The 13,107-nt window shown below is 43.0% G+C and overlaps 1 protein-coding gene across 1 annotated transcript; it reads right to left on the reverse strand.

The window, feature by feature from the left end:
- Positions 1-5,322: 5,322 nt before the first annotated feature.
- On the reverse strand, positions 5,323-12,531 carry bloc1s2 (biogenesis of lysosomal organelles complex-1, subunit 2). Its single transcript, XM_067972422.1, has 5 exons — positions 12,368-12,531; positions 11,735-11,851; positions 11,042-11,161; positions 8,880-8,984; positions 5,323-7,965 (listed from the first exon to the last, which is right to left on the reverse strand). Exons 1-5 carry the CDS (start codon positions 12,516-12,518, stop codon positions 7,934-7,936), a joined length of 525 nt encoding a protein of 174 aa, XP_067828523.1. The 5' UTR covers positions 12,519-12,531; the 3' UTR covers positions 5,323-7,933.
- Between the last annotated feature and the right edge of the window lie 576 nt (positions 12,532-13,107).

Genomic DNA, 13,107 nt, shown 5'->3' on the forward strand with positions numbered 1-13,107 from the left:
CTTCTGCCCTTCCCACATCCCTGTCACTAACCTCACTCTCCCTACCTAAGATTAACTAGCGTAAACTCAGCAAACACGGCCCTAAATGGATCAAGAGAAATGGAAGTGAAACAAGAAAAACCTGTTTCACAAATCCTCTACAGAAAAGAGAGACTGTGGGAAGCTTATACAAAAATCCAGATGCATTCCAAAGGTTGATCAGAAGGTAAAGCGAGAACTGGAAATGAATATAGTGCAGATGCTAAACACCCCAACAAAATTTTTTCCCAATACCATAATATGGAACTGGTGAGAACCTTGTCGGCTGCCAATGAGGATGGGCAGAGCAGAGGTAATGAACCATTTGGTTTCTCTCTCCTGGTCTGCGTCTCGTCAAATCACAATAAGCGATGCCTGGTAACCCCCTCTAACCTACGTTATTCAACATCGACTCCAATGCGCCAGTGTAGCCTTCGGGCGCCTGAGGAACAGAGTGTTTGAAGACTGAGACCTCTACTCCAGCACCAAGCTCATTGTCTACAGAGCAGCCGTGGTCCCCGCCCTCCTGTACGCATCAGAAACATGGACAATGTACAGCAGACACCTCAAATCCCCGGAGGGATATCAGCAACGTTGCCTCTGCAAAATCCTGCAAATCCACTGGCAGGATAGGCGTACCAACGTGAGCGTTCTCTCCCAGGCTAACATCCCCAGTTTCGAGGCACTGGTCACGCTCAACCAGCTGCGATGGGCGGGCCACATTGTCCTCATGCCCGACACAAGATTCCCTAAACAAGTGATCTACTCCGAGCTCCGCAATGGCAGGCGATCACTAGGAGGGCAGAGGAAACGCTACAAGGACGCTTTCAAAGCCTCCCTAAAAAAATGCAACATCCCCACCGACACGTGGGAATCGCTTACCCTAGAACGCCCAAACTGGAGAAGAAGCATCCGCAAAGGCGCCAATCACCTCGTTCGTCACCGAGTGGAACACGTGGAGGCCAAGCGTAAGCAGCGGAAAGAGCGCGCAGAATCCAGAGCGTCTCACCCACCCGCCTTATTAAACACCACCTGCCCCACCTGCGGCAGAGTCTGCGGCTCCAGGATTCAGCCACCGCAGAACCCACCCTCCCGGAGTGGAAGCAAGTCATCCTCGACCCTGAGGGACTGCCAAAAGAACGAAGAAAGAAATACTATACCCTACTGTCTACATATGTATCCCGTATTAAGAAACTCACTCAGAATGCACTTACTGTTAGTTAAGGCTTTAAGCAAGGACTCCATCTAGTGGCCCCTGCCAAGAGTAGGCAAAGCCCAGTGTGGAGTCGCTAAATTTAGTCTCTAGGATTTCAAGATGGGTTTTCAGCTCAGAATTCACTCTTCTGCAAAAGAGCCAGAGCTTTAAAAAAGTTATAGATCTTTTTTCCCAGGGCTGTTATTCCATTTAACAAAATACTAAACAAATGAACGTTTTCACTATAAACTGATTTAATTAGTACGAATGCCCTCGTTATACTAGGATTTTCATGCTGAAAGTATGGCAGTAATTATGAATTTCAAGGGAAAATCCTCGAGTAAGACCATCTCAAATAGACTGTATTAGTCACAACCACAGCTGATGTAATATCTCAAACTTCTGCATAACTAAACAATGCGAAACCAGTCTACTTACCAGTGCAAAACTGCCATCGGACGATTAAGGAAAGGCTGAAGAAACTTGGGGCTGCTCAACCTTGAAAGGAAATGACTTCATAGACACATACAAGGTAGCAAACTGTGTAGGAAAGGCAAATGTGTTCATTATCTCATACTGTACCTGATTAGTGGGACAAAGGGGCAATGGTTCAAACAAAAAAGGCAAATTCAGGATTGATGAAGTTCTACACAGTGAACCAGCGTATGGATAGGACTCCGATAGGGTAGTGGAGGCAAACACCCTGAAATTATGCAAAAGCTCGCTGCTCGAATGGGGAGTCCGCAGTTTCTTTCTGGATGAGCCAAATGGTCTTCCTCGTCCTGATTTATCGCAAACACCCTCTGGCTGGTAGTCAGCCACTAAATAGATTGAAGTATGCACGTCCAGGGAGAAAATGGGCATAGGGCCAGGCTGCACACACAAGGTCCCTTAGCTTCCTCCAAAACGTGTGTGGAATTGTGCTTCCACCAGGAAACACAAACACGTACCTGGGCATTGACGGTGGAGAAAACCACAGCGCAACAAGCTCCCATCAGTAATAACCCTGCCAATACAAATAAGGTAGCATTCGATGCGCCTCATTCTCACCAGCAGCCTTAACCAGAACACAAATTCCACTACATTGAATCATCAACTGCACAGCTTTAGAAATAAAATGGATTCCACAGATATCAAGGATTTAAAATCTTGGAATCCACAGCAAAGGTTTCACTGCCTTAGTACCATAAGTATTGGTAATTCATCGATGTACCAGCATAACTCCCCAACCTAGTGTCAAACGTGAGCACATTTTTGTGCTGTAGACTTATCTCCAATATAGACGGATTAAGCAAATACTTCTGCTGCTGCAACTAGTAGTAAAAGCCCATATTTTTAAAAAGACAATGGGCAGTACTGTAAGTTGTATATAGCTTCATCAGTTAGGAGATACATGGGTGCCATTTGACAGCAAAAATGTACAGTTGGCAGTGTGGGCCAGTACTGTACATTTATAAACATCGGCACCCTGCACAGTATGAGCCAAATCCACATTCAAGTCATGCAATATCACTCGCTGTTCCAATACCTTCTCTTCCTTGCCCCCCTCCCACCAAAGACAAATTGGGCCACCATAGGCTGTTGCTAGTTGAGTATATTTTAATTAACTTGCCCAGCTTGATTTGTAACTGTGTGCGTGCATATTAGGTGGCATGTTAACTGGGTGCAGCTGCACATAATAACAAGAAGAACAACCAATGTCTTAAGTTTGATTACTGCGGTTGTTCAGACCAGTGAGATGTGGAGAAATTGTACTGGGGTGTCAAGCACAGTCAAACAAGCTAAGTAGATGTAATTACCTACCCAGCTAATCCCATTATAGGGCATTTCCAACATCATGTAATTCTCTGATGACCACGCTATGTGTGAAAGTGATGAACACGACACTGTTGATATGATGCTATGTGTGAAAGTGAACATTTAAGATTGATAACATTCACAGGAATCTAAACCAAATATTAGATTGGCTAAGGAATAGCAGATACAATTGAAGGCGGATTTATACTTACAAGTTAGGCACAGTCAAACGTGACACATGCTCTGAAAATTTTAAGGACAGCGGCCACCGATTCAGGAAGGATGGCCAGACTCAAAATGATCTGATATTTTTCTAAAATGTTGCTGACAGATGAATGAGGGAGATGCAGTTGATTTTACTGTTTTAAGCCAATCCAGTGCTATGCTTTACCCTTACTCCACGATACCTCAGCTTGCCACTCTGTATGTACACGCACAAAGCACAAGCTGGGCAACTTAAATTTACATCTCAACACATGCATGCTAAGCATGGATGCTTTCCCAAAACCAAACAAGGCTTCACTCCTGCAGTATGTGGGGAATGTTTAGATAGAAAACCACACAAGCATCTCAGTTTGAAAGCATTGGACCCTGATTCTGGCACCAAAGTATCCATTATGCTTATAATCCATTATTGATTACAAATTACATTCAACATTGAACTTAATTATTTTTTTAAAAACAGGGAAGTGAAGCTGCATCCTAACAAGATAAAAATAACTGCAGCTGAAGGTCGGTTCTTTATTGTTTGTACCCGGTAACATTTTTTTATGCCATCCACTCCATCCCTTAGCAAGGATGGCATTACAACATTGCAGACATGCACACTTGCCAGTTATTTGACATCAGTGGCAGCAGCTTGTACCATTTATGAACATTTTACACTTCTACTTTATTACACAGAATTTACAGCACAAAAACAGGCCATTCGGCCCAACTGTTCTGTGCCGGTGTTTATGCTCCGCGCGAGCCTCCTCCCACTCTACTTCATCTCACCCCTGAATGTATCAATAATGGATTGAAAGCATATCCTTCTATTCCTTTCTCCCTCATGTTCTTATCTAGCTTCCCCTTAAATGCACCTAAGCTATTCGCCTCAACTACCCCATGTGGTAGCAAGTTCCACATTCTAACCACTCAATGGATGAAGAAGTTTCTCCTGAATTCTTAATTGGATTTATTAGTGACTATCTTATATGTATGGCCCCTAGCTTTGGTCTCCCCCACAAGTGGAATCATCTCCACATCTACCCTATCAAACCCCTTCATAATTTTAAAGACCTCAATCAGGTCACCCCTCTGCCTTCCCTTTTCCAGAGAAGAGAGCCCCAGCCTGTTCAATCTTTTCTGATAGTTATAACTTCTCAGTTCTGGTATTATCCTTGTAAAAGTTTTTTGAACCTTCTCCAGTGCCTCTATATCTTAAACTTAAGTGACGAGTTTGATATAAAAATGTAATTTTAAAGGAAACTTAGTGGAGACAAAGAACACTTCACTACATTACCTTCTTTCTGTGCAGACCTATCACACCGTCATACCAAGCCTGCTGGTTTGGGGCTCTAGTGGTTGAGTTTTTTTTTGTGATCGTCTCAGTCAATATTGCTCTTGGTGGTTTGAAAGGGGCAGCATTGCATCCGTAGTTTCCACAGAAGTGCTTGTGTGTTGCTGCTGCACCAATGTTCAGCACCATGGAGTAGAAGGACACAAATTTAGTTCCTACACCCCCACTCTGCTGTGTTCTTGCACAGAAAGGTGCCAACCACAGAGCAGGCACACCCCTAACAGTGGGTTCTTTATAAGCAACCCTATCTTCTGCAGCTAGTGCATGGCATAGCAAGATCAAAACAAGGGAACAAAAAGTTTTTTTTTTTTTTTTTAAAAAGAGCCTCACCAAATGAAAAAATTAGTGTGTACTGATGCACCACAGAAGACAGTATGTGTGTGTGCAGGTTCCTCAGTCAAAGAATAGCTCCCTTGAGTCAAGCAGTGCTCAGGGCAACATGAAGCGGGGTCTCCAATGTTTCCTGCAGGACCCATGGGTACGTACCTCATCGGCATCACCACCAATCCAGCCCAGCCTGGAGAGCACCCGCACTCAAAAGGTCTTCAGACAGGTCGAAGAAAATTGATATTTTTGCAAAAACAAAATTCTGGCAAGACTATTTTTATCTACAAATAAAAGAAACCCCCTTTCTTAGATGTTACTTCTGTAACTTGCATTGATATTTGCAGGTCCCTTGAGTATTGTCTCTGACAGTGCCCTAACTTTTCACTAAGTGCATCAGCCAACTAAACAACTGGCATGAGACAACTATTATGTAATTCTTTTATTGCAATCAATAAATCAATCAATCTCTGGGCAGTGCAGATAGTCAAACTTTGCCTTCCCTTAAAAATATAAGAATCCCTCCATTGTGTACAGTGTTGATTGCTCTGGATCCACTAGCTGTTATAATCAAGCAATAACAAAAGTGTTGTGAATGATGAGGCACTGGACCGACCGTTTACAAACTAGAAGTGAGGCTGCTCTGCTACCACGGCGGATGTTCGATTCATCCAAGAATAAAGGTGGTGACTCAATTCCAGAAAACAACATTTCAGGAATGGCAGCTTCATTCTAAATCGGAGTCGCAAAAAAAATGTAGCAGAATTGCCAACAAAACAATGGTTGTGTGTATACAAACACAGTTTATGTACACGTACACACAAAGCAAAAACTTTCTACCACGGTTTGGTAGGTTATAAGTACGGAGGTAATCTGAAACGGCAAGTTTAAAGCAGAGTAGGAGACTGCACTGGATGACTGGGCAAGACATGGCAAATACACCACTTACTCTCCACATACACAGGCACAGGAGTATTGATCCAAAGTATTAGCACCACACCAGGTGTCCCAATTACAGCTTTTGTCCAGAATCATAAGCCTGTTTCATGATAATCTCTTAACAAAACCTAATTTAAATTTACATTACAGAACAAATGTATAAATTTAACAGTTGTCAAGATTATAAATAGAGGTATTGGGACTATTAATCTCAAATTTCACTTGTGGTTTGAGATTACACGAATCCTCAAATGCACTTGTGCCAGTTTAAAGAGTTAAAGATTGTTAGCACACTTACACTTGTTCTCAAATGGACTGCAATTCTATTGTTGCATCAGACTGATCAAAGGTAATGAAGCTCAACTCCATTCTTCTCTTCCACCACCCTCAAGAGATGGGCAGCAGTAAATAAACTGTACAACACAGTGCCAAAAATAAATGCTATTTTTAGACTTGGGACAATGAAAGTCACATTTCTTATTACAGCACATCACTCATCGGCACAACACACCAAAGAAACAGCACTGGAAATTTAACAAGGAAGTGGACAGTGATGCAGGAAATCACACAGCATGATTGGGGACTACAGAATCCTTCTATGCTTCAGCATACCCAAACACCAACTCTCGACTTTGGGGACAACACTGTCACCACCTGCCGTCCAATGCAGCCAATAGATTAATGAAGTCTCCAAAGACATGGAACCCCTCTCCAAAGACATCTGGTTCTCAAGCGTAGAAACTGACCTGCTGGCTCTCTGGAAGGACATCGAGCATCCTATGCTATCTACATTTCAGGCGAGGATTGGGAGGAGCTGCAAAGACCATGGAGGAAGTCGTGGCCAAAGATCACCGAGAAGACTGAGCACAACTTTCATGAATTCAAAGGAGCAGGACTCAAAAAAAGTGTGAATGCCATGCAGCTGAGTGCGAACCCAGAGGACAAGTTACTAAATAATGCTAGTAGCTGCTGCCAGAACAAGGGAGGAGAAAATTGATACCAATAATTAGAACAGCAAGCAGGAGGAAGAGGAGCAGTTAATTAGTACATTTAGAAGAGCAAACTGACTGAGGTAAAGAGTTTGCTTCATATAGTTCCTAAGTCATGAAAAATATCAGATGATCAGCAATTCATTTCCTTCAAACTCCTGATGAACTATTTTCAAAACACCATGGTAGGTCCCCATTAGTGCAGATAGTAAGTGTTCTGTCTAGGTTAGAATTAACATTGCAGCACAGAACCAGAGTTTACATGTTGAAGATTTAACTAACCAATGACATCGTGCACAGGATATACAGATCTACGCTACAGTTTTGAATACTTACAGCAACATAAAGACCACCTTAGTCTTCAAAACCGACCACATTTTGGACTTTTGCATCAGATGGTCTTTGAATGCTTTCACTCAACATACTGCAGCGTTTCTAGTTTTGTATACACCGAGTTGTTGATTTTTGAGGAACAGAAATTTACATCCGTCACCAGCATCGCCAATTTGAGAATTTCTGAATTATTGTCACAAGATACCCCGTTAAGATTTAATATACAATTTAATAAGCAGTTTTCATAATTTACTGATGCTATTATTAAACTGCCACTGCAGAAGCTAAGGAGGTTCTGTCAGTAGAAGGAGTGGGCTGATGGCTTGAGGACCCTTTCTCATTCCACGCTTATGCTCCTGTTGGGAACGGACCAGGTGGCTTTGCCCCAGCATTCACAGAAAAGATTCAGACTGATAGGAAAAATCCATTTAAATAATAAAAAAATTCAATAGAACAGCAAGAGGCTAAGCGTTTAAGCGGTTTGCATGGCAAAGGTTTCCCATTGTCCTGAAGTGGTTAGTAATAGTGACGAATCTAATCCAAAAAGTTTACTTTTAGCTCAACCGCTTGCCGATAAGTAACAGGTAAAAAAAAAGGCTGGCACAACACAGCCATTGTTCGATCTTTGTAGATGTGTCACTGCGGAACCCACCAATAATCTCTTCATCACCGTATGAAAGTTTAGTCCTTGTATCAGTTCTCTAGTTTCTTTTCCAATGGCTTATGCTTCATCGTGCCATAGATGCATCACTAGTTACATCTTCAATGCAGCAAAGGTCACCGTTTCTCTAATTTCTTAAATTTGGCTTCTGTAAAAATAGAACAATGCAGTGAGAACCCTGAACAAGAGGATTACTACCTGGAACAGGCTTCGAGAACACTTCACAAGAAACAAGGATTTGCATTTTCATCCATATATATGCGTTTGCACAAATATAGTGTTTGCACAAATATATGTGCCAGCTGGAGCTTGGCAAAATTTAGCCACATAACATGGTCACATTAGTTTCATGGAACAGGTAAAGGCCACACCTGATCGCCAAAAGGAGCATTTGATATCCAAGATAAGAAAATTCAAATCTTCCAACACAAGCTTGGGATATGCCCCATATTTCGCTACATCTACCCTACGTGGCTTGTATATCCCAGTGTTGAGCCACCTCATAGCACATCACACAATTAATTCAGAAGTACAATGACAGACAAGCGAGCAGCCTTTTGAACACACAGACATCCACAAACAGCAATGAAACGAGTAACCAGTTAAAAATTTGTCTTGGATGGTGTTGGTAAGGGGAGGAACGGTGATCAGGACATGAGTGGAACTCTCTGCTCTTCAAATATTGCCATGGGGACCTAGAATGTCCACCTAAATAGGCAGCCGGGGCCTCCTTTTAACATCTCATCTGCCAATCTGCACCACCTGCCACTTCCTCAGTAACATACTGGAGTGAGCACTCAGATCATAAACTCAACATTACGGAGCTCATAAACCATAGCTTCAGATTTAGAGACAGGAGTTCCACCAATTATTGCCCAAGAATTATGGCTTTTGCCCACGTTGTGGTCGTATTTGTAGCTCAAAATAAACCAATTTATAAACATGATCACAATAAATATACATACAATTTTGCTTTTATACTCTGCTCCCAGAGTGCTTACAAAGCAAGTAAATATTTTCTACCGGCAGTCTGTTATAAACTAAAAGAGCATAAATTCCCACCTAGCTTTTTGGAGTATGCATCCAGTCTGTATGCTGCTTGTTCCAGAGCTGCTACTTGTTCCTCAATCTGATTAATTTGATCAAGGTATGGCTGCAGACTGGCATCTAGAAGATAATCATGCAGATTTCAATCAACTGCCGAAGGCTACACGAGAAAGCTGAACAAATACAATTTTAAAAATGAAATGATCTGCAGTAAGCTGGTTCGACACCAGTAAACAACTGTAGAATGTAATCATACTTTGTTAGAGATGACTAATTTACCAGCAAAGGTTTAAAGTGAGATTGCTTGCAGAAAGCTGAGAAAATATGCCCCATCACTGCAGTGCTGATACAACCAATAGCTTCAACTTACAGGACACTAAAATAGATTAAATTTTCTTTCTCCTGCCACCTTTTCCTATCCATTCATTAACTTTCCACACATCCTCCCTTCAACAAAAATGATCTGCTTCATGAGCTGTGCTACTCCAATTTGAACACTGACATCCTCTCTGACCCCCTGCTCTTGTATTGGAGCTACCTATTTGTACTTGGCATCCCTTATTGAAAACTGGCCATACCAGCATCACCCCTGCAACCCAGTCCTTTGGCACCAATGTAAAACATCCAGACCTCAAAAGCATAATACACTTAAAACATGAGTTTATAAGTATGGTTGGATACCATTAACAAAATAAAGTATGATTAAACAATCCAATTCTACGTGACTCCAGGATGGTATGTTGCCTCCCTGGTGCTAGGGTCAAGGATGTCACGGAGCGGCTGGAGGGGGAGGGTGAACAGCCAGTAGTCTTGGTCCATATCGGTACCAACGACATAGGTTTAAAAAAAAGGGATGAGGTCCTGCAAGGTCAATTTAAGGAGTTAGGAGATAAATTAAAAAGCAGGACCTCAAAAGGTAGTGATCTCAGGATTACTACCAGTGCCACGTGCTAGTGAGTATAGGAACAGGAGAATAGACTAGATGAATGCGTGGCTGCATGATGTAGGAGGGAGGGATTTAGATTCCTGGGACATTGGGACCGGTTCTGGGGAAGGTGGGACCTGTACATGCAGGACGGGTTACACCTGAGCAGGACCGGGACCGATGTCCTCACGGGGGTGTTTGCTAGTGCTGTTGGGGAAGGTTTAAACTAGAATGGCAGGGGGATGGGAACCTGAGCAGGGAGAAACAAGGATAGAAACAAAAGACAAAGGGAAGAAGCAATAGTGGAAGGCAGAGAAAACAAGAGCAAAAAACAAATAGGGCCATAGGGCAAAATAAAACTAAGATGACTAGCAATCTTAAAAAGACAAGTCTAAAGGCATTGTGTCTAAATGCGTGGAGCATTCTTAATAAGGTAGATGAATTAACAGCGCATATAGATATTAACGATTATGATATAGTTACGCTTATGGAAACATGGCTGCAGGGTGACCAAGGATGGGAACTGAATATCCAGGGGTATTTAATATTTAGGAAGGACAGGCAAAAAGGGAAATGAGGTGGGGTAGCATTGTTAGTAAAGGAGGAAATCAATGCAATAGCGAGGAAGGATACTGGCTCGGAAAATCACGATGTGGAATCTGTATGGGTGGAGCTAAGAAACACCATGGGGCAGAAAACGATGGTGGGGGTTGTCTATAGGCCCCCAAACAGTAGTGGAGATGTAGGGGAGGGCATTAATCAGGAAATTAGAGACGCATGCAAGAAGGGTACAACTATAACCATGGGTGACTTTAATCTACATATAAGATTGGTCAAACCAAATTAACAATAATACTTTGGGGAGGAATTCCTGGAGTGTGTACGTGATGGTTAACACTTGCTGTATATAACCTGGAGATAATCAGGTCAAACTGTCGATAAGAGACATCAAGCAGCTTCTAATCTAGAGGAATTAAGTTCCTCTAATTATTGAGGGGAACTCCCAATAATTAGCCTCCATTTAGCTACAAGACCTATTTAGACAATTCCCTATGGGAGGACCGACCAATGGCCCAATGGGACCGACCAATGGCCCAATGGGACCGACCAATGGCCCAATGGGACCGACCAATGGCCCAATGGGACCGACCAAGTTAGCAGCTAAACATTATAATCATGTTCGGGCTCACCCATGAGCAACACCACGGAAACTAACTGCTCACTGGTAAAAATTAAAACGTCAAACACTCACATTTCTGATTGAGATCTTTGAGGTTGCGGTTAATATTAACAGCTATCTCCTTCATCTCCAGGTATTTAAGGCTAGTCAGTTTGTTCATGTTCTCCAAGAGTTTGTAATCTTCACAGGTAGCTAAAACATATAAAGAGTTTGAGGTGCATCAATAACTCAGTGATGAATTCTTTTTGTAGTGTGTAGTTCAGCAATAAGTCTGTTAAAGACAGCAACAGGTAAAAGTTTACTCCTGCCTATCCAAGGGAGACACTAGCATTGTTCAGCTTCAAAGTGTACAGCAACAATCAGTAAGACATCAGAAGTTGGTTTCAAATGTGATCCCTCAGCCTATTTGATCTCATTCCTTCTACTATCCCATGTGGTGATTGTTGCAAACATTCCTTTTTCCCTCATATACTTAATAATTTGAAATTGGAACAATTTGCTATTAGTCAGACACTCAAAACAAAAGTACTAAGACGGAATGCAAAGGTTTGTAGGAAGATAAAACCAGTTTTCCAAGGTTCACAGCAATGCTGGAATCAAGTGCTTCCGAAACTGGATAAATGGTTAGTGGCGTGACACCTGATCGCTTTCATTGCTCTGAAAAAAAGATGCAAAGAACCATCATACTGGCGCAAAAGACGTGTTGCTCGAGTTGTAGAGCACTGCTCAGCGGTTTCGCCGCTGGACAACCAGTATCAAACTAACCTGTGAGTTCCCCTTGCAGGTAGACAGCCATTTTGGTAAACATGTCATTACAGAGTTCGTTGATGTCTGGTTCGGATGGTTCTGTGGCTTCCTCTGCTGTTTCCACGCCAACATTATCTATTATTGGAGTAAAATTGTAACATAGCAATTACTGGTCGATGGACGCAGTGGTTCTCCAAAAAAAAAAGGGGAGATGATCCACAGAGAGGGACCCAAAGACCCACTATACCAATTTTTTTGACCAAAGGCCAATCAAAATTTTAAAGAAGCATCCCCACTCCAAACAATTTAAATTTTATTTTCTAAGACAAGGCAATTTTTAAAACTGAAATATTCCCACTTGTAAAACTAATGTTTTGTGTTTATGATGTTTGGGTTTATTTCTGTGGAGTCCCATTGGGTGACTGAAGCGACAATTTCTCTTTCTGGGAGTGCCCATGGACCTGGAAACTTTATAAACTTCATATAGCGCTTTCAGTGAGCTGGGGGCTGAGACCCCGCAGGTGGGAGTCTCCTCACCGCCAACAGGCCGAGTCAGAAGGCCGCCGTGGGGACAGCAGGACCGCGGGCCTCGCCTGGCCTGGTCCGGCCCTCTCCTCCCCCGGCTCGGCCCTCTCCTCCACCCCCCCTTACCGGTCTTCTTCACTCCTCCGACCGCCGCCTGACTGCTCCCCTTTGGGGGAGCGCCCGGACTTTCCTCCACTGCCGGGCCTGTGCTGCCATCACCGAGCGACCGTCCTTGCTCCGGTGCCGTTACCGCCGCCATCTTCGCCTCATCGGTCATGTGACCGCGGCGCCCCAGACAACCGCTTTTAAAGGAAAGGTGGCAACCAATCGGCGTTGCCGGAATAGTCCACGTGACACAATACGGAGCGACCCCCGCCCCTTCTTCGTCTGACCAATCAGCAGGCGCTGGTGCGACCCCCACGTGGGAGCTCCCCTGTAACACGTGCGCTCCAGCAGAGCAATGCTAACTGGACACAACCCTGCAAACACAATCAACTGATCCACAGTTATACCATTGCAGTGTGTCTTATAAAATTGTGATAAGCTTCCTTGTGGTCGATACAAAAAAAAATCAAATAAAAATAGTAAAATGCTGGAAGAGAACAACACAGCAATCACCATCCTAAAGAGGAACTGAATTAATATTTCAGGTGGAAATTCTGCAGCATAGAAATTACAGCACTGGAGACAATTTCTCCAGTTGCACCCATGCAGGTATCTTCCTCAAAAGCAAAATACTGCGGATGCTAGAAATCTGAACTCAAAACAGAAAATGCTGGAGAAGTTCAGCAAGCGTCTGTGGTGAAAAAAAGTTCTGACAAAAGGTCTTTGGCTTGAAACGCTAACTCTTGTTTCTTTCTCCACAG

This window comes from Heptranchias perlo, chromosome 36, assembly GCF_035084215.1.
Source record: "Heptranchias perlo isolate sHepPer1 chromosome 36, sHepPer1.hap1, whole genome shotgun sequence".
In the NCBI taxonomy this organism is placed as follows: domain Eukaryota; kingdom Metazoa; phylum Chordata; class Chondrichthyes; order Hexanchiformes; family Hexanchidae; genus Heptranchias; species Heptranchias perlo.